Source organism: Lynx rufus, unplaced genomic scaffold (assembly GCF_022079265.1).
Source record: "Lynx rufus isolate CCGP_SWC_20201006 ecotype Redwood Valley unplaced genomic scaffold, mLynRuf1.p SCAF_3, whole genome shotgun sequence".
NCBI classification, from domain to species: Eukaryota; Metazoa; Chordata; class Mammalia; order Carnivora; family Felidae; genus Lynx; species Lynx rufus.
This window is the reverse complement of record NW_025814845.1, coordinates 174,596,694-174,623,827: the sequence shown is the minus strand read 5'-3', so window position 1 is coordinate 174,623,827 and position 27,134 is coordinate 174,596,694. Positions and strand designations below refer to the sequence as shown.

Below are 27,134 nucleotides of genomic sequence, written 5' to 3'. Positions count from 1 at the left end.
CCAACTAGGAAGGCAGGAAATGGGTGTAAGCCGGTACTGAAAAGGAGGGGCAGGCTTAGGGATAGGGGTGCGAATCCCCGCGGGAAGCAAGCCCACGGCAGTAGCCCATCACACTTCCCGGGCGTCGCGCTGGCCCGGCCTGGCTCCCCGAAGCCCCTCTCCAAGCTGGCGCGCACCGCCACGCGAGTTCGCCAACTCCGGCCCGGCCCGGCCACCGGGGCCCACGGGGGAGCGAGGGAGCTGGAGGACCCGGCCTCCTTCCCTCCCCCGCCTCGGCCCTCGCCCTCCGACCTACCGCGGAGTTGGGGGCTGGGGTCGGCCGCTTCCGCCTGCCGCCCGCGGCCCCTCCCCGGCGCGCGCCATCCGGCCGCGGGGCAGCCGCCCCCGGCGCAGCCCCTCCTCCCGCTGGGGGCTTCTCAGTCCCGCGTCCCGTCCCTCTGGGCTAAACCCGGCGGCCCTCGTCTAGGGAGGGAGGAGGGGGGAGGAGGAGGAGGAGGAGGAGAGGGAGGAGAGAGGGGAGGGAGGAAAGAGAGAGAAAGGGAGCTGCTTGGATCCCGTACTTCCCAGAGCCTGCCTGGAGCGCGCACTCAGCGGCTCTCCGGGTCCCAGCGTCCCAGCCGTGGCCCGCGCCCCGCACCTCCTCCTCCTCCTTCGGTCTGGGCACCCCTCGCCCCCTCCCTCCGGCCCCCGCTAGGCTCGGGCAGCGGCCGCCCCCAGCCCCTACTCGGCCACCTCCCCGACTCTCTGGGCTCCCTCCTGGGACGCGCGCCCTCGCCCCATCCTTTCTTCCTTCCTTCCTTCCCTTGCGCCCGCCCTCCCTCTCCAGGTCTCCCTCCCGGGTCCCGATTGTCTCCGTCCCCTTCCCAGTCGGCCCGCGCCTCGCCCTGCCCCGTCTCTCCCTCGCACTTCCTGGGTCGCCCGCCGCCGCAGTCTCGCCTCGCCGCGGGAGTCCCAGCCGCCGGTGCCCCGGCTCCAGCCCCCGCAGCCCGCGGCGCCCGCCCGAGGGAGCCCCGGCGCCCGGGGAAGGGAAAAGTGGGCGAGCGCGCCCTCGCCCAGCCCCGCGCCCCAGCCCTGCCCGGCGAGGAAGGACCGGGAAGATGAACAACGGCGGCAAAGCCGAGAAGGAGAACACCCCGAACGAGGCCAACCTTCAGGAGGAAGAGGTACTGAGGGGGCTCGGTGCGGCGGGGGGTACGACCTGGGGCGCCAGACGCGCGGGCTTTCTCCAGAGTGCGGCCGGCCGGCCCCGGGGCGCCGCAGCCGAGGGTTTGGGAATTGCCCTTGTCCCGAGGCACAGCCCCAAATTGTGGCCCCGAGAGGGGCTCTCTTCGGAGAGCGAGTTTTTGTGGGTTCCAAAAATTGCGTAACTTTAAGGACTTTTCGGAGACTTTAGTAAGTATAATGCTCAGCTTTGTTTGCGTAGGATTTTAAAAGCGGAATCGAGAGCTGGCTCCTGGGTAACCTCCGTTTACTGGGACCCGGAGGGTCAGTTCTTAATTCTGCGACCCGGGCTGGAAGTTGTGGGGTGTGTTTGTGTGGTGTAAGGAAGGAACTCGGGGCGAGTTCTCGTCAAGAGACACCTTCTGTTCCCTACCTTCTCCGCCCCCCCCCCTTCAGTGTTAAAAGTTCTCGGTGAAATATCTTTCCAGCCGAGGCATTTCGAATTAATAGATAACTCATCAGCTGCATTCTTCTCTGGTGAGTCAAAGACCCCGAATCTGGATGATTAGGTTTTGTAAATTTAGGGGCGATGCGGCTGCGGGGAGCAGAATAAAAGAGTTTAAAACTTTACAATTCACCAAACGATCATCGAGGCTGTTTTAATAGCACTTTGACTTCTGAGCGTAAATTTTATGTGATGCGTCCGTAACAACATTAAAACTTGCGGCTGCGGAGCGTTCCTTTGGTAGAAACAAAATTCGGTAACTGTGGGTTTCAGAATTTTGTAGTTAGGTATCTGTGGTATCCGATTAACGTACCTGCAGGAACAAAGCCATTTATCTGGAGTCCAAGAAACTATTTTTTTCGCCTACTTTTGAAGATCCCACATAGCTGAGTTCTTAAACGTTCTAAAAAGAACTTGTGTGTGTGTGTAGATGCAAGAAAGTATGTATGTAGACATGAACTGTAAAGCATTCTTACAAGTGTTGTGTCCCAGTATATGAAGTCTACAGAATGGTAAACTGATTAGGAGATTGAGATTATTATGGAGATAATGTGTTGCGTGCCAACTAAGATTCTGATAGTGAAACCGAATGTTGGGGAGGATTTAATTTAGTAAGGGTAAGCCTTCATTGTCCACTTGTGAAAAGGGAACATTTAAAATGAAGACCATGCAAATCAATGCAAAACACAAGATTTTACTCTTAGCACAGTTGTATGGGGGCAACCCACCTGAATTGCAGTAAGCTGAAAATTGCCTTCACACCTGAGGATAATTGCATTTTATTTTAACCTATTATTTTGGCAAGTGTTATTTACATGCTAGTTCTTTACAACTACTGACCTTCTTCCTTTTCAAAGAGATGGAGACTTGAATTGAGTTCCAGTTTTTTCTTGAATCTTTCGGGCTCCTTTGCCATTTATTTTCCCTACCACTGAAATAAAATTTAAAAAATGACCAGTGTGCTTCTAAGGAGTTGCTGTATCTAATTCACCTAACACACCAATTACTTCAGAAACCTTTCTCTATTTCACTTAGATGGGCAATCTGTTTATTTCTAAGGGTACGGATGTATTGTGTGGAACCATCTTTCTCTGTTCACCCCATTGAGAACACTTGCCAAATGGAAAGGTTAACCAGGCAAACCAAAGGCTTTTTGGCTTCTGGTGGGTAGCAAAAAAAGAGGTTTATATGTTCCAAAACCATAACGTACTTGATAAAATTAAGAGAAATGTCAAATTTCTTTTACTTAACCCATCTCGGCCTCACTGCCACCAGGACTGAGGTGTCGGCCCTGTTCCTGGGGCGCCTTAATGTGTGAGGTGTGCAAGCACAGAACCACAGGTGAACTTAGTGCAGTTACTGCCTCTTACCTGTTCTGTTGCCCTGACAATGTCCCTTTTCAGGTGGGAATGGCATGTGGCTTGATGACGTGTAAGTTTTGGCAGGACAGTTGTTTTAAAACTAAGTGGACAGTTAGGAAGATTTCAGAACCCAACTCGTAGAAGAGGTGGAGTGTAAAGACAGATACGCCATGAAGAGAGAAGGTTTATAATGTTAAAAATTCAGGAAAAGAAAGTAAATAGGCCTTGAATGATCCAGGTAATTTTGCCCTAATTCCCTGTTTTGAGTTTGTTTTGTTTTTGATAAACTCTAACCTTTTTTTTTTTTCTTTCTTTCTTTCTAACCCTGAAAACCACAAGTAAAATAAATATGGTATTTGGTGAGTCCCATTAATGTGCTCAGCATTATACAAAACCACCGCACTGGACCCTTTCCCTGCCCACCCAGCGATCAGCAATTTGTTCTCCAACACATTTAAAAGCCTTGGCTGAAGACTCTCATAAACAGAACACACACATATAAAATGTATATACACATAATGACAAGAGAGGGGAAAAATGTGTTTTGTTGTTTCTGGTGGCCATTGAGATGGCTTGGAAAAGCCAAGTCCAATCATCATTAAGAGAAAATAGTTTATTTCCTAGAACATAAGGGTAATTTAGGCTTTCTCTACCACTTTAGAGAATCCAAGGGGTTTTTTTTCTATTTTTTTAAATGCGTTCCTCTTCTCTTCCAGTACACGTTAGCCCTGTTTGAGAGCTTTTAAAGCTTACTCTAAAATAAGTGACGCCGAAACACTTATTTGGTTCCGACTGTGTAGACTGAACGGTCCAGGATTTAGGAGAATTTTTGCAGCTTTTTGGGGTTGGAAGTTTGAGAACTTGGACAGGACATAGACTTCTGCTTTGGATAGTATTTAAAGCTTTGAGGAAAAATTCTTTTTCAGCTTTGGCTAGCTGTGACAGAGATAATACATCTGGCTTTCTGGATTATAGTGTGCTATACATGTGTATTTCTCTGCAAGATGTCCCATTAAAGAAAAGCCAGTTGTCAAAATCTTACTGGGATCTGAGATTTGTAAGGCTTATGTATAGGGCGTTAGGTAATTTCTTATATCATTTTTCAGTTAGTAAAATTCTAGAATTTGCGTGTAATTTTGGACTAGGTAATATTGTCTTTAAACACCTTTGGCAGTTTATACTGGACTAGACTTTATTAAAGTTAATGTATATATAATAGACTCAATTATTTGTCTTGAGTTTTTATATATCAAGACTTTATCTGGTAGTAAATAGAAATTTTTGATCACTTAACTTTCAAAATAGGTTTTGTTTTTGTTTTTGAAATCAGATAAATCTGTAATTTGGTTTTATTTTTACTTTTATCCAGGTCATGTAGTATTTTTCAGACTGATCACAAATCCTTTCTAAAAGGTGTTTTATTATGTTGAGGCCCTAGTGTCAAAGAGCAATTTTTCCTTAAATTGATCTGAACTTGTACTTAAAACTAGAAAAGCAAAAAACTTGGCGTTGTTGGATAAATGACTGAAAAGATGTTTGGCAGATGTTGGGCAGGAATCCTGTAAAGTTGGTTCTTTACAAGCGAATACAAATCTTTGCCTCTTTCCTTTTAAAGTGCTTAGTGGAGCGCCTGACTGGCTCAGTCAGAAGAGCTTGGAACCCTTGATCACGGGGTCGTGAGTTCAAGCCCCACGTTGAGTATAGAAATTACTTAAAAAAACACCTTAAAAAGAAAGTGCTTAGTAATCTTGCCCAAATATTGGGGTCATGAAGGAAAACTTGTTCCTCTAATTGGCACACAGAAAGGGTATCATATCAGTGTGTGGCAACCTCAGGTTTTCAATCGGGTGTTAAGATTAGTCTACGTTATGACTTGGACAAAGTGCAGAATGGTTTTATACAGTTTATCCACATTTGGAGTCTGTTACTTCAAATCAGATCTAATGCAGCCCTGGAATAGGGTTTAGTGATAGAGTTTTAAATGAAAACGTGAAGATTTCCTAGTAAAGTGTTCCGTGAACATCGCAAATATGGCATGCACTTCTGAATTACTATTTTTCCAGAAGTGGTCTTAAAATTTCCCTCCTACACCCTCGTGCTCTTGTGCAGTCTTTGTTTCCATGGCATTTGTTTGTTGGATGGATCATTTGATAGGGTAGAGATTTGATAGGGTAGAGATTTGATAGGGTAGAGAGATGATTTTCATAGGCTCAGGGTAATTTGTGCTTCGAGGACAGTGTTCAGTGTTGGTGATGGTGCAGTAAGTGGGCACGTGCGGATTTGCAGCAGTGATACAAACCCATGCAGCTTTCTGGAGGACTTTGGTGTTCCATGTCAAAATATGTTCATCAATTTGTTACTTACGGTAGGGAACATTCTTAAAGATTCTTCTATGTCTTATCCAAGGAGATTGCTAAGTAAGTCACGGTATAATTTCTGAAAGAGAATATTAGGTAGCCATGAAAAGCAATGTTTTTAAAGAATATATATGTATATGCAGATTTATTTATTTATTTATTGATTTATTTGGTGGCTCAAAGCAACAAGTGCATTCTTACAGTTCTAGTGGCCAGAAATGTGGAATTAGTTTGTCCGCATTGCCACACTCCCTCTGAAGCCAGTATGGGAGAAACTGTCTTTTTCTTCCAGCTTCTGACTACATTTTAATTTTTTTTTTTTTTGTTTTAAGTAGGCTTCATGCCCAACGCGGAGCCCAATGCTAGGCTTGAACTCGAAACCCTGAGATCCCGATGCTTAACCAACTGAGCTACCCAGGGCGCCCTATGTGATGCCAATTCTTAAATAAAACCCCCCCAAAACCCTGAATAGGTAAAAAACAGAATACAATAAAAATTATCTGGTGGATCGCAGATAATTTTTATTTACTTGCCAGTGCTTTTCTGTGCTTTCTAGACTTTCTAAAATGAACATGTGAATGAAATTGCAACAAAACAACAAAAAACAAATGTCTTTTTCGTTGACTATTTTGTTAAATTTTTTTTGCCATATCTGTAGGTGTCACAAAACCGTTTTGTTTTGCTCACAAGTCTTGCTGCAGGAACCCAGACTCTTCTTTTCCTTGTAGCCTTTCTTTGTAGTATTTATCTCCCTCATTCCTTTTATCCTGGCTCATTTTAGTGATGTTTAGCTGCTCTCCTTGTTCTAACATGCTGTCTTAATCTGTCCTTCTGTACTGCTCGGTCCTCTGATGGGTCCTTCGGCACTGATCTGTTCTCTATATAGCAGAGTCCAAACTTGACATTCAGGATTGCCCTAATGTACCCCTGTGCTCCATAAACTATTTGCTTCAGCCATCTTTTCCCTCTTGATCTAGCCTGAGCTGCTTTCAAGGCAGGAGCCAAGTTTCAGCCTACATTGTGCAGGCTACCATCACCTGAATGTTCCATTCCAAAGAAATGGTTTTCTCAGAATTCCAGTAGGAGTTACTTTGTTCTCTTCATTTAACTCCTGGATCATTACCTGTTTTCATGTAATTTTTTTAAAAAGATCGATGCCATCTTATCACAGTATTCCCAGCACTCAGCACCTACCAAAAGATCGTACCCCAGTACCAGTAGATACCACACACAATACTTACACGTATATGCATATATGATTCTTTATAAACACATAGTTTACAAACGTGAAATATCCTCTTGGTAGGGTTGGTGATGATAACTGTGTATAGGTGAGCTGTTAATAAGCAGCCACACGTTTAATACTGAGGTCCGTTGCCTACTGGGGATTTAGGGAAGTTGTGGATGGAGCAGCTGGCAAATTACCTGTCTCCACCTGCCGTCCACAGCCTCCACTGGAGTGCACAGGTGAGCGTGCCTGGTACATGTGACAGCCTCCGCGGGCCTGCTCATTCTGGGGTGCGTTTGGGTTTTCACCATTAGCATTTGGTTTGTGCGGTGAAACTCAAGTTGACCTTTTGGACGCAGACTTCTGGAAGCTTTGGTTAGGTGCAAGAGCACGGAGCTCCCTGTGTTCCCAAACAAGCCTGCTCTGTGTGACAGCCACTTTGGAATGTTTGTGTTCAGTTTCATTTGGCACCTTAGTGTCTGCCTGGGGGAAGGGGAAAGGGAATGCAAATGTTCCTCTTGAACAGTGCTTGCTTTGGTCAAAGAAAAAACTTAAGAAAGAATGAGGGGAATGAACCTTAATAATAGCTAGAGCAAAAGTGGCTGCATGGCTCAGTGGGCTTGAGGCCAGCTAGGAGCAGGTATTTAAATTGATGCTGTTGAGAGGAGGATGTCATCCCTTGATGGGGATGAGTCGATCAGATATGTGGGGATAACTTGGATACCGACTCCTTGCACTTACATCTCTGTCTTCAGAGAGTACTGGGAGAAAATTTGAAATCCCGTCAGTGCATTGGGATAGGGCAAGACTGCATCCTGGCGGAGGGTTGCAGGTTTGAGCTAATCACAGTGAAGTTGCCTGGTTTGTCCTTTTTGGTTTTTTTTTTTTTTTTTTGCTGATACAAAAATACTGGAATATTTGATTTTTTGAAATTCTCAGAAATCTTTTTAATGTATTCACGCAGGAAATCATAATTGCTGACTTCTGCATTATTTACCAGGTACTGGCCACTTTATACACACACTACATTATTTTACCCTCCTGGTGAGCTGGGGGAGGTGGTATGATGGTGGTGAAGGTCTTTTTATGGGGAGGGGACTCTAAGTGCAGGTTCTGAGGGTGCCAGGGGCTAGGAGAGCTGGTTTCTGCTGCTCGGCTGCTCCAGGGTGTGGTGGAAATGGTGACCCTGTGTAAACAGGTAGAACGAAGCATGGGGTTCACATGGAATGAGAGTTGGGAACACAGTGAACACTGCAAGGAAAAGAGGGTGGAGGGGTTGTGTCAGAGAGGTGACATTTGAGCTCAGATTCTCAAGAATTTGCCACATGAGGAAGGGGTTGAGACTGTGGGGGGGAGATTGGCCTGTATGAAGACACAGAGGCTTAAAAGAACTTTTGGGGGGAGCAAACAAGGCATGGCAGGATGAAGCTGGAGGCAGGGGAGGCTTCGGTGGGAGAGAAGGTGGAGGAGCTGGCCTTCCAGGCCAGGACATCGAATCCACTCTGTGATTGGAGTTGCCCTGCGGGGACCTGGCATTCTAGGACTTCACAGTGGCAAAGCAGCTGCAACAGGTTTGGGAAGAGGCTGGTACTGCAAGAGTCCTAGTCTCGAGTTGGTGGCTGACAGTGGTGATTCAGCCCGAGGTGTTCACAGGCCTCAGTTAACTGTCAGCAGAGGGAAGACTGGGAGTTTCATTCGGGAAGCCTCTTGAGTTTCTCTTTTGGACCACCTTGGACCCCCAGCCAAATGGTGGTTGTATTTGTTGAAACAGCAGATTGAGGGGTTGACAGGTGGGGAGAAGGGAGAAAAGGCCATGAGGAGGTGAACATGGGTTTGAGATGCAGAGGAGAGGTCTGTTCTCGACAATTTTCAGAACAGTTCGAGTACATGGCCGGTAATTGAAAAGGTGGGTGATGAGAATGAGCGCCTGGAAAATTGGAGAAGTGGGGGACTCTGGTTCCTGGGGAACCTCGTAAGGGTGGGCAACAACAGAGAAAGTTGACTTAACACTCAAAGGTATATAAAAACAAAACAAAAAAAATTGGAGGGAGGGGAGCTGGAAATTTGCAGGAAAAATTGAAGCAAAATATTTTAAAGCACTTTTAGGGACATAAAAGTGCATTCTGTATCTGCCTAGGTTATAACATAATAGTGTTCAGTGTGCTTATCCATTCGAAAACCTGAGTGTGGGAAGGGAGCTTAGAAAAACCTAGGCATATATAGTATTTCCCATACGCTTTTTTGTTGTTGTTTTGGCTTTCATCAATTGTCTCTGGAAATCGTTTTCCTCTACAGTTTGCATTAATTCCGGGACTTTGACTCCTCCAACTTTTCTTTTTCCAACCCTGTGCCTCGACTAGAGGGGAAAATCAAGCTACCCTAAGATTAGTAGATGGGTTTGGGACTGATAAAGATGCTTGTGTTTTTGTAAGAAAAAATTTCCTCAAGTTTTTTTTTTGTTTGTTTGTTTTTTTGGCGGAGCGGGGGAATTTATTTGGGTAGGGAGTAAGATGAGCCTTTTGGCAGATCCTTGAACTCCCCTCTTCTCTGGGTCATATTTTCTACTGATTCATTTAGTGCTTTCCTAAAAGTCTGCTGCCCTTGCTGCTCACTTGGAGAAAGTGTCCACCCTTGAAGAAAGAAAGGTGGTCTAGGAATTTTAAGAAAAACAACCACCTGCGTTTGTATTTCCCATAGGTTTTAACCCTGCTGCACCCATTATGATGCACGTTAATGTAGAATGCTGGAGGAAACAAGGAAATAGCCGTAATAAATGCCAGTCACACCAGGAAGATAGTTCCAAATTCCAGGGTGTAATACAGTATTGTTACACAAATTTAAAATGCAGAAGGAATGCTGAAGCAGCCTACCTCAGTCCTGTGGGCCCCTGCGATTTTGCAAAGGTATGAGAAATCTGGGAGTCTGAAAATTGAGGTACATCTCACCCATCCATGCAAGTAAGAGACCAGTTTGTACCCTCAACTCCTTTGTTTCTCCTGAGTCGATTTTTAAATGATGTTCCCCTGCTCTTCCTGACTCCTTAGGTCTGCAGGTAGGTGGCCAACATTATCCTAAGAGAAAGCCTAGAGATTAAAAAAAAAAAAAAAATGGCTTTGCTTGAATCCACAGGATTCTGTTTTGTGAGAATTTCTCTCCTGCCCACCTATAGGATGGGCAGTGGAGGCCTCCTGGGAGAAGGCACAGCACAGAAAGTGCTACCTTATTACAGAAGTACCAGAATTTCCATTGTGCGCAGAGGGGAAGTGCTACAGAAGTGTAATTACTTTACCCAGCATGTGTGATTTACAGGACTTAAAAATGTGTGAGTTTCCAAAGAGGCATCTGTTTTTAAATACTGTATCCCTCTAAGCCAACAGGATGTGTTTGGGGGCTGGATAAGGGGTCTCTGTCTCTCTCACACTTTGACGCGCACGCGTGCACACTTCCGTCCTGTGCCTGCTCAGGGATGCTGGGTGACTGGAGACTGAAAACGTTGGTGATTACTTCTCCTCAGGGCCTTGCTTATCAACAGAAGGGAATACCTGAAGTACTGGAGTCCGGTAGGCCGCTTACCAGGCCAAGTCACTCGTCTGATTCCGCCTTTCCCCCCTCCACTCTAAGCCCCATTCTTTCTCTTCCAGAGCCTCCTAGCCCTTTCCCAGTGATGAGCAAAGGAACTGTTAGAGCTAACGAACATGGAGATCATTTTTGTTGCAAAAATTTCCTTTTCCGTCTTAATAGGTGTAAGAAAATTGGGGAGTTGATCAGGTGCATATCCAAAGATAATCAAACTTGTAAAAGCCTGAATGGATTTTTTGCACATTAAGCATTTATGGAGTCGTGTCTACTGTTTTTAAATGCTGTACTTGAACAAACCAAATGAGGTGTTATCATCCCATGGTTTAGGAATAAGAAACTGAGGCTCGTGAGAGATTAAGTAATTTGTCTGAAGTTTTACTGCCAGTGGGTAAGAGCTTAAAATTTTTCCAGTGGTGCACGAGGTTCATGTGATCTGGGCCCTGCTGGTTTCTGACCTCATCTACCAGGAATCACAGACTCATTCATTATGCTTCAGCTGCTTGGGCCTTATTTAGGTATCTCCTACTTGTCAAACTTGTTCCTGCCTCAGGGCCTTTGTGCGTGCTATCCTGTCTGCCTGAAAAACCCCTACACTCAGATATTTATGAGGCAGCAGCATCCTTGTCATTCATGGAGATCTCAGTTCAGATGTTACCCAGAGAAGTCTTTTGATCTCTAAGTTTAAAGTACCCACATTCCCAATCACTATCCTATCCCTCTTTTATTTTCCAGCTAGTTTTTATTCACTGTTACTACCTTATGTACTTGTCTTCTACCCCTGGAATGTTACTCCTAGGCAGCAGGGAGCTCTGTCTTGTTAAGGCTGTAACTCTCAATGTCTATGACAATGCCTGGAACTGCCCAATAAATTTGTTAAATGACTGGAATACAAATGAACCAGTCAAACTTGAGGCCTGTGCAATGTATCACGTAGTCCTAAATGTTTTCCAGCAGTTTTGAATTACATTTTAATTATTACTACCTTCAGGATCATTTCTCGATGCCTATCCCCACTTAATTATATCAGAAAGTCAACACCTGCTTTTAAGCCAGAAATTTTTATAAAGTTTTTATTTTAATTCCAGCTAGTTAACAGTCTTATATTAGTTTCTAAGCCAGAAATTTTAGATGGTAAGTGATTAGGTCCTTGGTGGGGGGTACTACGTAGCAGTTTTGCACACATAAAGGAATCCTTGCCTTTGTCCAGTTAGAATGGAAACCTAGCACCTAATTCCATAGACCCAGGAGTGAGATGTGGGCCTCACATGGGGTGATAAGTAAAAGTAGGGCAGGATGAATTGGATTCCCGTTCCGCAGTTGTCTGTGGGGTTGTTAAGGGTTACTGTTAATAACCCAGGTGGAATTGATCTGGAGATAGACTTAGCACTCGGTCCTTTGATTTAGTCTAGCCCCAAGCTCAATATGCTTTCCTCCTTTTGCCTACAAAGGGCATAGCTCAGGATAACACAGGCTTTAGCTGGACGAATCCAGCCTTTAAGCACCTGTATGGGTTGCCATGAGGGACAGCCTAATCTGGGCTTTGTGAACCTGTATGGAGGAGGCAATTTGGAAACACAATTTCTACCTACTTGGCAGCCTTATGGATTCAAAACTGTTCTTTATTCACCGTAAAGCAGAACAGATGACATTTCAGGAAGAAAAAAATGTAAGCCATCATTACTTTGGTCATCAGACCGCCTGTTAATTGAGCATACTGATGCACTGATGAAAATGCAGGCCGTTGGATTTATCCCCATTTATGGCATTTGTGTCCTAATGCTTGACCTTGAAAAACTTTCTTAAATTTAACCATCATCTATGGTCTGTTGGTCTTAGAGACAATGGTATATAAATACTCTTATTAGTTCTTGACCAAATCGATACTTTTTTTTTAATTAAAAAAATTTTTTTATTTGCTGAGGGACCTAGGACAAGTCTTTAAGCTGCTTGCGTAGACATTTAAACTCTTTTCCTCAGCTAAATTGTGGGGATAGGACAGATAACGCCTGCCGTGCCTGAGAAGAATCGTAACTCCAGTGTTTCTGCTTCGTTCCCCTTCCGTTTCTGAATCCTGGTATAGAATGCTGTTGTTGGGGGCTTGCTAGCCCAGTTCCATCGGGGTTGGGGAGGGGGGGAGGTGGTTTTAAGCCTGAAATTTTGTTTTGCTTTGTTGTTGTTTTTTACTAAGAAAGTCAGTGCTTCCCCTTGAGAAATGGGTGGGAGTTTCTGGGTGTGAGCTAACGGCAGGAAATGACCCTCTCTAAACAAAAGGACTTTTTAAGGCCCATCCTGAGTCTTTGTGTTTTGAGGAGGGGTTATGCAGAAAACCTGAGCTAGGAAATGAATCTCTGCTTTAGCCATCCTCATGGGGGAGGGGCGGAAGGAGAAGATTCCTTGCCTGCTTGCCCTCCCAAGTGTCCCAGGTGCCAGGCGGTACCTGCTCTGAGTGCCAGAGCGGTTTAAGAGTAGGGCCTGGTGTGGCTCTTTGGGATAGTGTGGCTTCGTACCTCCAAGAGGCAAGAAGGGATCAGGTTAGGCAGAATTACACGCAGTGTGACATTCACCTTTAATCTGGACTCTTGAAAAACCACCACCAGCAAAATGCAGAAAAAGAATAAGAAAGGGGGAGAAACAATTTTTGTATGATCTATGTCTCTGTAAGTAAAAGCGGGTTTATAAATAAAGATTTGAATTACTGTGTTAACTGTTCGCATTTTTCTAAGTCTGAAGGGATGACCCAGTAATAGCTAGTGACTTCTGCCTCTTGACTAATAGGGGATTTGTAATCATTGCCGCATTAGATAGCGGGGCCCATGTGAAGAAATGTGGGGCCTTGCCCCTGTTTTGGAATGCTCCCTCACCTAGCTTTAAAGTGACCGCTCATTAGATCACGATTTGTACAGCAGGATCCTGGATTTTTATTGCTAACGAAGTAGTTATGTCTTATCAAAATTATTTTGCTTTTACAAATTCTTGCTGACTTGTTGCAGTGAACTTCTTTTCCAGGCGTACCATTGTTTTTTTTCCAGGAATATAAATCTTCCCACTAATAATTAGAAACACACACTTTGTTGAAAATGGTTTTGTGGTTTAGTTTTCAGAACACTTGAAAACGACAGACACATCTTTTCAAAGAACATTGTTTGTTACATCACTATTTTGGGGCTTTATATTTTTAACTATATTTTTAGAAAGGCCTGCTGATGTATTTGGTGGGTACTGGTGTGCTAAGGGTAGAGAGATGGTTCACAGCACCAGATAACTTAGTGGAACAGCAGAGAGAAGGTTCAAGCTGCTCCTCTGATCCCTGTGTGAAAGGGCTTTGTTCATGTAGTAAATGTGTTGGAACACTGTATCTTAATTATGAATTAAGGGGTGTAGTATCGTTTAAAACAGACCTGATTGTTGTAAATTCCAGGGCTTACAGGGAAGAATTATTCTCATGGAGAATTCCAGGCTGAGGTGTTGGTAGGTTTTCTCATTTTCTTAATACGTAAACTTTTGAGAAAGGTTACTGTTGTAGTGTTACTCATTTACAGATGTGGAGATCTGCACTGACTTAGATTCTTTTGGAGGCTTAAGTACAATATACATTTGGCATATGTTTTTCATTTTTAAAGTATCTGCTATTTTCCAGTTATCTATGGTACCATCACTTGTATTTCTACAAAGAAAAGATAAAACTACCAGTGATCATCTACCCCTCTCCCTTTAAGCTGCTTATAACTATGCAACACAGGGCACTGGAATTCTTTGCCTTGAGAACTGTTTCTGCATCAGCCTTCCAAGCATGGTGACTGATACTAAACATTCCCAAGCTGGCATACTTTACATAGGTTAGTTCTTAGTTTAGATGGATTCCTCAGGAGTGGAGTGTATCTGATTTTACTGGGTGAAGGAACAGCTTTTTCTGTAACTCTTCTCATTCCTGCAACTACTTGGTAAACCTTGAAGCAAAGTGAAAATGGCCTGATCCAGGGATGTTTGTGCATTCTCTCCGTGTTCTTGGATGATCAAAGGGAAGTGTCTTGCCCTCTGCAAGACCAGCATCTGTTGCCATTTGGTCATAGTGCACCCAGCCTGCTGACTCTGTATCTTAAAAACAAAAACAAAAGTCAGTGGGGAGGGAGCAGCCTCAGAAATGCTTATGGGCTTTGGAATATTGTGAGTTTCCGATTTGGGCAAATACATATTTGGGAAGTTTTAACTAGCAACTGTCCCTTTCCTCTCCATTCCAAAAGCTCTACAGGCCTTTAATCAACATGAAAATTGCTTTTTTATATCTTTTGTGGTATATCATGGGTCATGGTTATGCAGAGAAATCTATTGGTGTGAGCTTATCCCGAAGTCAACAATAAAAGTGTTGTTTTCCTTATTCCTTAATAAAGGTAGCCCAGGCAAAGCTTGGATAGTCCTCTGTACAGGAGACCCAGGCAAAGAAATCCATTAGTGTGGGGGTGCCTGAGTGGCTCAATCTGTTGAGTTACTGACTTCGGCTCAGGTCCTAATCTCATAGTTTTTGGGTTCGAGCCCCATGTTGGGCCCTGTGCTGACCATGTAGAGCCTGCTTGGGATTCTCTCTCTGTCCTGCTTGCTCTTTCCTCTCTTTCTCTCTCTCAAATAAATAAACTTAAAGAAAAAAATCCATTAATGTGACCTTCCACTCATTCCAGTGCTCTCTGAAATCTCTCCATAAAACTAATATGCATTAGATTTTCCAAACTGAAATTGCAATCCTGTTCCCTTGGAAAGATTGCCGTAAATACGTCCCCTTCCTACCCATTGCTAATGGATTAATTTTCAGAGGAAATGTTTCCTATAGGGATGGGATAAAGAGTAAGTATATTGTTCCTTGTAAAGTCCTGAGGTGGTTTGTCTTTGTTGGGAGCACTAGGATATTAATGTAATTTTTTGTCGCTGTGTTGGAGATTTGTAGTACTCACTTCTGCAGCACTGGGCCACAGCATAACTTCAGTGTACGACAGAGATTTCCTCCTGGGATATTTTTGCATATTTTAAATCCTGTTATGCACTTAATTCGCCCGGTCGGTTCCCCCAACATTCCTCAAAGGAAGGGTAGTAATGTATTGCTTCTATTTTAGAGATTAAAATAAAATAATGGTAATGAATCCATTGGATTTTTAATTTATTTGGTTTTTAGGATTGAGCTTCTTTCTAAGATTCCTAAGCCAATTTGTTCACCTAATCGGATCACATTGTGTCCCAAGTTTCTTTTCATTTTTTTCTTACCGGAGAATAAATCTCACCCACATTATCCCCTCCTCTCCTTCCCCCACCCTCAGCAAACGCAGGTAAAGAAACAACAACAACAACAAACTAATTCCTTTCTCCACAACTAGTGTTAATATTTTAGTATGTATCTTTCTTATGTCCTTTTTTCACTGTGCAAGCACACTCCCCTCTATTTTCACAAAGATGAGATCATACTATGAAAGTGTTTACATTCAATTTTTTTTGAAACTTTGCATTATGTCATGAACATCTTTGCGTGCCAGTGGGTACATTTCTTATGCCTCGTTTTTTTTTTTTTTCCCTGCTGCCTCATTTTTAATTTTTCGTACTATGCCATAAGGATGTGCCTTAATATATTTTACCTACTCCTTATTGAGCCTGGAGCTTGTTTCCAGCTTTGTGATATAAACAGTGCTGTACAGCCTCCTAGCTAAGTCTGTGGGTGCACCCTTCGTGATTTCCTAAGCTTAAACTCTTAGAACTGGAATTTCTGGGTCAAAGGGCATGCATTCTTTTTAAGACACTTGATGTTTATTGCCAAATCTCAGAAAGCTTGTACTAATTTATACTCCCACCAAGACTATCAGCAGGCCCCTTTTTCCTGCATCCCCTGCCCCTGAAGTTTTTAAATGTTTCAAAGGTTGCTTCTCTACAGTGGAGTTTTTCCATGTTTGTGTTGTGTGATTCGTAATTAATATTCCAGTCTGATCTGTACTTAGATATTACATATTGATTTTAACAGCAACAAAAAACCCCACCCCATTTTGAGACCTCTCCCAATTGTTTCTCATACAGCGGTATGCACTAAAAGGCTTCATTTCTGGAGCTGTCCTTGAGTTCAGTTGAACACATTGAAAAGTGTTGACTTTGTGATCTTTGTGTATTAGGTCGTTGATCTGTATTGCTGGCTATAAACTTCATGGCTAGAGATGAGGCCAGTACTACAGGTGTTGTTCTGTGTGCATGTACATAGAATTTCACTGAATCACTCCCAACATTTTTCAGGTGAACCACTAACACTGCCAGTTAAAAACTGAATTGTAAAATGCATCTCGTTTTCAGAGATGTTATGCCGTGGAAAGCCTGTGCCTCAGAACTGGTAGATTTGACCTATCTCTGCTTTTCTGGTCACATTGTAGGGGTGCTCTTGAGGATAGAGATACTCTTGGACACACCGGTCAGTTTGACAGAAGTTTTGGAGGACAGCTAACTGAGGACATCCGTGGAAGGAGCTTTTTTATAAAGTTAAAACCGTGCCTTTTATTAGGTGTGGATGGAATGTGCAGTGCACCTACTAGCTTGAATGTTTTCCTCCTCTCTAACTTGAGAGTCTGAAGCTCCAGTCGAAGTTACTCCAAGTATTCCTCGGTCCAGGTGGCCACCAGGGCACCTCATGTTCCCCACGGGGGTGGTTTTCACTTTGGGTGCCCACAGTGTAGCCAGAACCCCACACTATCTGAAGAGTGAAGCTAAGGTCTCCCTGTACAGGCAGGGCAACGTCAGCCCACAAGGCCTCTTTAATTGTTAACAGAACATTCCTGCAGAGCACACACCCTCCACAAAGCCTACACACATGTTCTTAGAGTGTGACTCTAGGAAACGAGCAGATGTAATGGAAACCTCAATCTTGACTCATCCTGACTCTTACATATGAATGGAATTTGCATCTCATTTAGCGTTGAATCTAACAGTCTTTCAGGGTAAATTCCCATGGAGGTCATGAAACACTGAATTTATATGCATGCAATGCCTTTCTCAAAGGAGCTGGAAAGTCTTTTGCAAATAAAAACGTGCCTTCTTTTCCTGGCGGCCTTGATTTCAGTTGACAGCTGGCGAAGGAGTCGGTGAAGGGAACATTGTTCAGTGAAGAGGTTCATCTCCCCTGGGGTACAGTCATTAGTCCTGGCTGAAGACAGGCCTTGAACCCAGCGTTGTGTTGGCCGTTCAGTGGGGATGTAGAGGTGGTTACCGAAAAGCAGTTTTCCTGCCGACTTCCTTTCCTACTTGGAAAGACCTAGTCAACACAGAAAACAATGGGAAAATAATACGAGTTCCTATATAAATTGACAAGTTGCGTAATACAGACCGGGCTTAGAAATTCAAAGAGATCAGTGTGGATTAGAGTAAAACAAGCTTTGTGGAAGAAGGAGCTGAGCCTTGTTGACCTGGCAGGATTGAAATGGGTAGAAATGGGCAGTGGGGTAGGAATTACTATCATATATGTATATGGAGGTGGGAACGAACGTGGGTGTATTTATATGGCAAGGAGAAACCTTATTGGCTGTTAATTTTTTTTTTTTAATTTTTTTTTTTCAACGTTTATTTATTTTTGGGACAGAGAGAGACAGAGCATGAACGGGGGAGGGGCAGAGAGAGAGGGAGACACAGAATCGGAAACAGGCTCCGGGCTCTGAGCCATCAGCCCAGAGCCCAATGCGGGGCTCGAACTCACGGACCGCGAGATCGTGACCTGGCTGAAGTCGGACGCTTAACCGACTGCGCCACCCAGGCGCCCCATAATTTTTGATGAATAAATAAGAAAATGATAAAGATCAGGATATTATAAAGAACTTGTATTTGTCAGTTGTCCTTGGCTTCCCCAACCGGGCCTGTTCCATAGATGATAGATCTACAACCTGCAGAACCCAATGCCAATATCGTAAGTCTTTTTTTTTTTTCCCCCCACTAGGCTTACAATAGACTGTTCAGATTAGCATCTGGAAAAATAAAGCATTTTCCTCTTTGACTATTCTCCCTTTCACTTCCTTGATGCAGCTATTTACTCCGTGACCATACTTGTTTGTGTCTTCCTGCTGCTGTTCTGGATAGGATAGCATGGCTGTTTATCCGTCACAGTGTCTCTTGGCTTTAGAAACCAAATGTAGAATTCCTAGGTGAGTCATTCCAAAGATACTGACCTCCTGCAGTATTGAACCCTGGTGATACAGTGGGCAGCAGACAGACCTTGTCCTTGACCTTCCTGGAACTTTTCTGTGTAGTGGGGAAGTGTGTATTGTGCAAATAAAAGCACAAGTCAGTATAGATTCACAAATTGATAAGTGCTGTAAAGCATAGCTCCGGGCTCCTGGGTGGCTCGGTTAAGTGTCTGACTTCAGCTCAGGTCATGGTCTCACAGTTCATGGGTTTGAGCCCCACATCGGGCTCTGTGCTGACAGCTCAGATCCTGGAGCCTGCTTCCGATTCTGTGTCTCCCTCTCTTTCCACCCCTTCCCCGCTCATGCTCTGTCTCTATCTCTCAAAAATAAATAAATGTTAAAAAAAAAAATTAAAAAATATAGCCAATGTGAGAAAATTGGGTAACCAGGGGATCTTGTTTACTTTGTTCTAGACCTTGCTTACATTGCTTCTTGTATTTAGTTCTTAACTCTATCATGTGGATACCAACCACCATTATTTCTGATGTACAGGTGAGGACCTGAGGCTCAGAGAGAGGTGAATAACTTGGTCTAGGTCACTAATAAATACCAAAGCCTGAATTTGAACTGATAGCAGTTCAGAAATCTGTCCTCTTATGCTGAACTTCATTGCCAGTCTGGAAGGAATATTCTTCAGAGAAGTATATTCCAAAGAGATCAAGGGGTCTCTTGAACCTAGTGCCTCTTAGGATTCTGCTTTCACAGAGGAATTTGAGATACAGGACTTGCCCAAATCCTCAGTGATCAGTAATGTGGCAACTTCTTTTCCAGGAGGTGAGTCACCAAGTTATACATAGCATCTCTAGTTCCCGAAAATCTGGGTTGCCGTGGACTTCACGCCGTAGTCTGCTCTTTTCCATCTTTTCCATCCCCTGGTCTGGACTCCGAATTACACCCCTAGCCTCCGTTGCCTTTCTCACATCCCTAGTCCATTCAACACTCATGGCAGATGATTCTTCCAAATGTTACTCCCGTAAATCAGCCAGCATCTGAAAACATTTGCAGATTCCTTGATCAAAAGGGTCTAATGTATATGAAAGTGCTCTGAAGACTGGAGAGCACTGGCCCCGCTATTTTTTGTTGTTGTTGTCCTTAGCGGATAAGATCCAGATTTCTTTCGCTGACATTCAAAGCTCCCCATGCTCAGGCCCTTCTCTGCATTTCCAAACTTGTCTGCTCTCTGTCCGTGTGCACAGTCTCCTCAGCCTCTAGCCCAGCAGCTAGTCTAGTGTTCTTTCTTTTAATAACTTTGTTGAGGTACAATTCACAGCTTAAAATGCACCCTTAATTCAGTAATTTTTGGTGTGTTCAGAGTTGTATAACCATCATGACTCTAATCTTAGGACATTTTTGTTCCCCTCACTCAAGGGAAAAAAAAAAAAAAAAAAACGCAAACACCCAAACCTGTGTTCATTAACCCTGCCTCCCAGCCCCTGGCAGCTGCAAATCTGCTTTTTGTCTCCATGGATTTGCCTATTTATGGACATTTTATACAGATAGAATAATACAGTGGGTGGCCTTTTGTGTCTCACTTATTTCATTTAGCATGATATTTTAGGGTTCGTCCATGTTGTAGCATGAATTGGCACTTTGTTCCTTTTTTTTTTTTTTTTTTTTTTTTTTTAAAGACCTCTCTGTGCCCTATGGGCTTAAACTCATGTCCCAGAGATCAGGAGTTACCTGCTCTACTGGCTGAGCAAGCCAGGTGCCTCGAGTACTTTGTTCCTTTTTATGGCTGAATAGCATTTCCTTTGCATGGATCTATACCACATTTTGTTCATTCATTCATTCAGTTGATGAACTTTTAAATTGTTGCCACCTTTTGGGTGCTGTGTTCTGACAAAGGTGTTCTACCTCCAAGTCCCTGATCCTCTGGTGGCTAGAATGCACTCTTCTGTCCTCTCCGTGCACTTACTTTTTTTTCCTTCCAGGCTTACCCTGTGGTTTTCCCTTCCATAGGACGATTATGTCAGTCTCTGACTTAGCTACTGAATGTGCTACCTAGTATATGTACTTATGTCCTTTCCTGCGTATCTATGTGTGTTTGGATGTTGAGCTCTTTTTTTTTTTTTTTTTAAGACTATTCAGCAAATACATATTGAGCACCGGCTTTGTGCTGGACACACAGTAGGCAGTGGGGGATAATCAATGGACAAAACTAAGGGTCTTGCTATTGTGGAGACTTGAGATTCTAGCAGAGATTACATTGTAGGTGATTTTAAAAATGTATACACACACATATATAAAATTCTACTCTTGTATACTTCCAGCACCTGATCACAAGATGTTATATGGTGTAGATTGTCAGGAAACCTTATTTGATAACAATTACATCGCAATTTTCTTAATAGAATTATGAAGGCCACTTAATCCCCTCCAACCTGTATAGATAGTGGTCTTATTTCTTACAGGCACTATAATCACAGTTGCCAAATTTATTCATGAGAGTAAAGAGATGGATGTCAAGTGTCCCCTTTGGAGGATGGAAACCAGCTTGGGGAAAGCAAGTCTCCTATCCTCTTGACATGCCATGTCTTTACTCCTTGCTTGTATCTTCTCCTAGGCTGTTCAAGTAGGAGTCTTAATTACTGTATTTTAAAAAATTTATTCATTTATTTGGGGGGGGGGCAGAAAAGCCCAAGCAGGCTCTGCACTGTCAGCTCATAGTCCCATGTAGGGCTCAAACTCCAGAACCTTGAGATCATGACCTGAGCTGAAACCAGCAATCAGATGCTTAACAGACTGAGCCACCCAAGTGCCCCAGGAGTCCCAGGAGTCTTAATTATTCTATGGATTGGAATCTTATGGAGACCCTGTGGGAGGTAGAGGAGAGAGGGTGGAGACTGTTCCTCACTGTCAAAGTTGAAAAATCTTCCTCTTCCTTCCTGTTCATTACTAGGAAAGCGTTTACTCCGTTCCTGACAAAACTTGAGGCGTGCCTGGCCCTGAACGCAGCACCTAAGGAGAGCTGCTGGCTCCTTTACCCATTTGGGCATAATTAACTGTAGTCAGTCAGGTATCTATCTTCTCCTGTCTCTTGGAAATGATAGTAACTGGGCTGTCCCAGGATACTGTGAGAACTAACGAGTTAATATTTGTGGAGGCCTGTGGAAATGTTAAGTGCTCAGTGTTGTTCTTATCTTCTCCCTGAGCATGGTTGCCTTATAAGGCTGTCCACTGGGCCCAGGGACTTCTGTTGGGGAGTTGGGCCAGCCTGTGAGGCTACATGACTGTGGCAGTCCAGGACCTTGTTCCCGGAATGGGTTCAGATTTCCTATTTTAATACTGGCGATACCACTTTTTGCTAATTGCTAGTCAGGCTCTCACAAGTACTTTCCTTCCACTTTGTTACATCTATTTTTAGCACTCCATCTCTGATTCTTTCTTTCTGAAAACCAAGTATAGTAAAATCCACTTGAACAAAATAATCCAAAGTTCCTAAGTTTTCTGGAAAGGTAAGCTACTTATCCCAAGAATTATTTTGAAGTAAATTCATTCTTTTTACCCTCTTAAAAAAGAAATGACAGGGGTGCCTGTCGGCAGAGTACACACATGACTCTTGATCTCCGGGTGGGGAGTCTGAGTCCTGCGTTGAGGGTAGAGTTTACTTCATTAAAAAAAAAAAAAAAAAATGCGTCCAGTTGGCTCAGTTAGTTGAATGTCCAGCTCTTGGTTTCATCTCAGGTCATGATCCCGGGGTCGTTGGATCGAGTCCCACATCAGCTCCACACTGTGGAGTCTGCTTTGGGATTCATTCATATTCTCTCTCTCTCTCTCTCTCTCTCTCTTTCCCTCTCCCTCTCTCCCCCACCCTTCTCTTCCACTCACATGCTCGCACTCTCCCAAAAATAAAATCTTAAAAAAATGTAAAATATGCCAAAATGGTGTTGTTGGTCAAGAAAGATGGGTAGAAGGTTAGACTATTATTTCTTATATCCTTGGTGAGCTTTTAGAAATATCTTGGTCATACCCCTTTTTTTTAGTGTCGTCAGAACAACAGGTCATTGGTTACTATCTATGATGGCTCAGTGGACTACCCTCGTTCTCATTAATGATACACTTCTGCTTGCTGGGGCAGGTACCGTGTAAGTAAACATAAGTCCTTTTTAGAGGCAATAAACAAACATTTTTTGTGAGCCTTGGACCTCCTGTATCTGAGTGAATGTTTATAGGCAATCTCTTGTTTATAGGAAATGGTGCAGAGTTGGGGAATTTTGGTTCGGCATTAGTAGTTGTGGGAAGTGGGACAAAGTAGGCAGTGTCTGTGACTGGTTAGCTCATTTGATCAGAACAATATGCTAATGAACCCAAGGTCACTGGACCATGGGTGTGTAGGCCAGCCAGCTCTGCTCTGCTGGGATTCCAGACCTTGGCCAGGAGGCTGGGCAATGTGTGTCACTGGTCATGAAGCCGGAGCAGATAGATCACCAGACCCAGAAAAGGAACTCAAAACACATGTCCTGTGGATTGTAAACTATAGCTCTTTTTTTTTTTTAAGTTTATTTATTTTGAGAGAGAGAGAGGAACAGAGAGTGTGTGAGCAGGGAGAGAGAGGTAGACTCCTAAGCAGGCTCGCACTGCCAACCTAGAGGCCAGGGTGGGGCTTGATCACAGGAACAGTGAGCTTGTGACCTGAGCCTAAATCAAGAGTCAGATGCTTTCGGGCGCCTGGGTGGCGCAGTCGGTTAAGCGTCCGACTTTAGCCAGGTCACGATCTCGCGGTCTGTGAGTTCGAGCCCCGCGTCAGGCTCTGGGCTTATGGCTCAGAGCCTGGAGCCTGCTTCCGATTCTGTGTCTCCCTCTCTCTCTGCCCCTCCCCCGTTCATGCTCTGTCTCTCTCTGTCCCAAAAATAAATAAACGTTGAAAAAAAAAATTAAAAAAAAAAAAAAGTCAGATGCTTAACCAGCTGAGCCACCCAGGGGCCCCAACTATAGCTTTTTAATTAATTTATTTATTTTTAATGTTTATTTTTTGAGTGAGAGACAGAGCACGAGCAGGGGAGGGGCAGAGAGAGGGAGACACAGAATCTGAAGCAGGCTCCAGGCTCTGAGCTGTCAGCACAGAGCCCGACATAGGGCTCAAACTCACAAACCATGATATCATGACCTGAGCTATATAGTCAGAGGCTTAACCAACTGAGCCACCCAGGCGCCTCTAGCTTTTTAATTTATGGAGATATTATAGCAGACATTTTGCAGTTTTTCTTTAAAATTTTTTTTTTCTTTCAGGAGTGCGTGGGTGGCTCAGTTGGTTGAGTGCCGACTTCAGCTCAGGTCATGATCTCATGATTTGTGAGTTCGAGCCCTGTGTCGGACTCTGTGCTGACAGCTCAGAGCCTGGAGTCTGCTTCGGATCCTGTGTCTCCCTCTCTCTCTCTGCCCCTCCCCCATTCATGCTCTCTCTCGTAATAAATATTATTAAGCATCCTAGGAAAATAGAGTAAAATATAAGAAACAAATTGCTTGTTATCCCACTACTGACAGGTTTGACTTTTGGATTTTTTTTTTTCTGTTCTTAACATTCTTTCCTTGGTTTCCATGATTCTATGGACTTTCTCTGCCTCTGTGCCCCTGCTTCTACTTTCTCCTTTTCATCTTTTTTCATTGATTTGGTCCATAAATGATAGCATTCCTCAGAACCTCTCTCCTGTGTCTTATTTCTTATTACCCTGCATGCCCTTGGAGGATGTCCTTTGTTCCAGGGTTCTGTCCTGAGCTTCAGAGTCAAATAGCCAGGTGTCTGTACCACCTCCAGTTGGCTGTCTCCTGTGCATTTTGATAAACTCAGCATGTCCAGGACCTGCGATGTCGTTGTCCTCCTCCTCAAACCTCCTGTGTTCCACATCTGCCACTCTTGAGCCAGTTTCCCACCTCTTCCGTTTCCCTTCCTAACCAGTCTATCACCAAACATGACAATTGTGCCTCCCCCAGTCTCAAATCTGTTGACTTCTCTCCGCCTTTCTCCCTTACCATTCCATTCAGGCTACCAGCAAGGCTTTCTGCACTGCTGTACCTACCAGCTGTGCCTCCCTATGGTCCTAGCTCTTCGGGACAGTCAGGGTAACCTTTCAAAACAATGGAAATGTGCCCTGTCATTCTGCTTAAAACCTTTGGCTCCCCCTTGCCAGGTAGTCTCCTCTGCAATACTTTGTCCCGCAGACTGGGTTTTTGTCACACTGAATTTCATTCACTGCCCTAATAACATGCCATCTTTTTCACTTATTCGGTAAGCATTTTTATCACTTACCAGGTCAGACACTAGGTTCTGGGAACAGGCTTCAGGGGGATGGGGAGGGATCAAGACAAGTCTCGGAGTGGGCTTGGTTGGGAGGCTGCGATGGCTTTGTCTTTGAGAAAACCCGGGCTAGGACCATGAGGTCAACTGCTTGATGTGTTAGATGGCAGTGCGTGTACACGCTGTGGCTTGCTGGGTGTTCGGCACGTGGACGGCCTGCGGTATTTCGTGTTTCAGGTTGCTTTTCCGCCAGACTTTGAGGGATGGCTCCTTGCTGGAACTGTGCGTGAAGCACATCGTACAGAGGGGAGAACATCTGATTTCTTCATCTAAAATAAGTGCTTCTGGGGTTTGTCAGTTTGGTTTTGTGTTCGTTTTCTGCTTAAAATTACTGTGTGTGTAGGGGTACGTTTTAATTCAACACAATGAAGCCCTTTTGTAAGATTTCAAGGCCTGTTCTATCGCAACGTGGGATTTTCAGAGTTGGGAAATCCCTGTGAACCAGGACTTAGTCTGGTGTCTGGATATACTGGTGACTTATGAGTTGGAAGAGTTGCGTAGATAGTAGCCCTGTCCTTCCTTCATTTTGGGTTTGTTTCGCATCATCGTCCAGATAAACTAAACAAAATGATAAAGTGTGGATAAGGCCCTCCATTAGTGTAGTCAGTGTTTGTGTAAATGTTAATCCCTAGGAAATAGAACGTTCTTTGCTCTCCAGTCTTAGAGATCCACTCTTTTACTCTCCTTCTGCCCTCTTGATGTTTTCCATTTATTGTTTTTCTTTTGGTGGGGGAAGCTTGTGCTTCATAGGAACACATAGATCTTTTGACCTTATCTAAGAATACAATAAAATCTTGCGTTCGTGATCACTGAGAAGTCTGTTAAAATGTTGAGATATTTTACTTTCATAGAGACACAGAACGAAAATGATCACGTTGACTGGGTATTTAAGCTTTTACCAGAATGTTTGGGATTGTTGGATGCCATCTCTGTTCTTTTTCTCACTGTCCGTGAGAATCTTCACTACTCAGTACCAGATAACTGATTATCAGTAGCTGAAATCAACATGGAGACTCCTCAGAACACCTGTTTCTCATAAACTTAGAAAGTTGCAAAGAACCATAAATACCATGGCTCCTCATTTTTCTGTGAAAAAAATTACAAAGTAATAAGTACTTGTTATTTAAGATATAAAACTACAGAAGTACGTGCAGAAAATAACTTAATGTTCTCAGTCTCCCATCCTCATTCTGTTGCACAAGTGTAATCAGAGTTCATATTTTAATATGCATCTTTCTCTTCATTTAGATGCTGCAGATAAAAATGTTTTCTAACATGCAATACATGATTTGCTCCCTCTATTTTAACTTGACAGTAAATCTTAGGTCTTCCATATCAGTGTATAGCAGTAGCTCGTTCTTTTTAATAGCTGTATGGTATTTCACTGGATGTACCATAATATATTTCCTGCTGACTGACATTGAGCCTTTTCTAGTGTTTTTGTTGTTACTAATGATATTTGCAGGAAGCATCTTCATATACAGATACAGGTGTGAGGTATTTCTAATAAAGTAGAATTGTATTTTATGCATTGTTAGAATTTAACCATACATATTCTTACAATTAAAAAAGGAAAATTTGGGGAGCCTGGGTGGCTCAGTTGCTTAAGCGTCCAACTCTTGTTTTTGGCTCAGGTCATGATCTTGTGGTTCATGAGATTGAGCCCTATATTGGGCTCTGCACTGCTAGGGCAGAGCCTGCTTGGAATCCCCCCCCCCCCCCCCCCCCCCCCCCCGCCGCCGCTCATTCTCTTTCAGTAAATAAACCTAAACAAAAATGAAATTTTGTCCATGTGTTCTTTAGGACATATGCTACATCAGTAAATATAATTTATATTTGTGTATATTATGCGTATTTCAATAAATGAACTATATATACTTGGACAGTTTATGGGATTCTTAAGGTTTTTTTGTTTTGTTTTGTTTTTACTATAAGGCATTGTATAATTTACTCTTTAACTCTAGAACTTGAGTATAATGTAAAGATTCCTAGAAATGAAATTTCTGGATGAGTTATGTGCACTTAATTTTTTTTTAATTTTTTTTTTACATTTATTTATTTTTGAGAGACAGAGACAGAGCACATGCAGGGTAGGGGCAAAGAGAGAAGGAGACACAGAATCCAAAGCAGGCTCCAGGCTCCGAGCTGTCAGCATAGAGCCCGATGCGGGGCTTGAACCCATAAACCATGAGATCATGACCTGAGCCGAAGTTGTACGCTCAGCCAACTGAGAGCCACCCAGGTGCCCCGCCCTTAATTTTTTGATAATGTTGAATTGCCTTAAAGACTTACCAATTTATAATGTGGAGCATTCATTTTTCCATATGCTTTCCAACATAGATGTTATCTTTTTTTTTCAATCATTGGCTGAAAAAATTTTTATTTTAATTTGTATTTTTATTAATGAAGTTACCATTTTAATACATTTACCAGTTTTCAGTTTTTTAAACAATTTAGTT

General features: G+C 43.4%; 1 protein-coding gene across 3 annotated transcripts in view; it reads left to right on the top strand.

Moving 5' to 3' along the window:
- The first annotated feature begins 541 nt into the window (after positions 1–541).
- The window catches only part of RBPMS (RNA binding protein, mRNA processing factor), a 178,464-nt gene continuing 151,871 nt past the window's right edge, over positions 542–27,134 (top strand). Inside the window, exon 1 of one of the 3 annotated variants that reach the window (XM_047091265.1) lies at positions 542–1,163. In XM_047091265.1, coding sequence (XP_046947221.1) covers positions 1,098–1,163 — 66 coding nt within the window. In that variant the 5' untranslated portion in view covers positions 542–1,097. The remainder of the gene's footprint in view (positions 1,164–27,134) is intronic. The other 2 variants (XR_006964313.1, XM_047091263.1) reach the window with 2 other exon arrangements.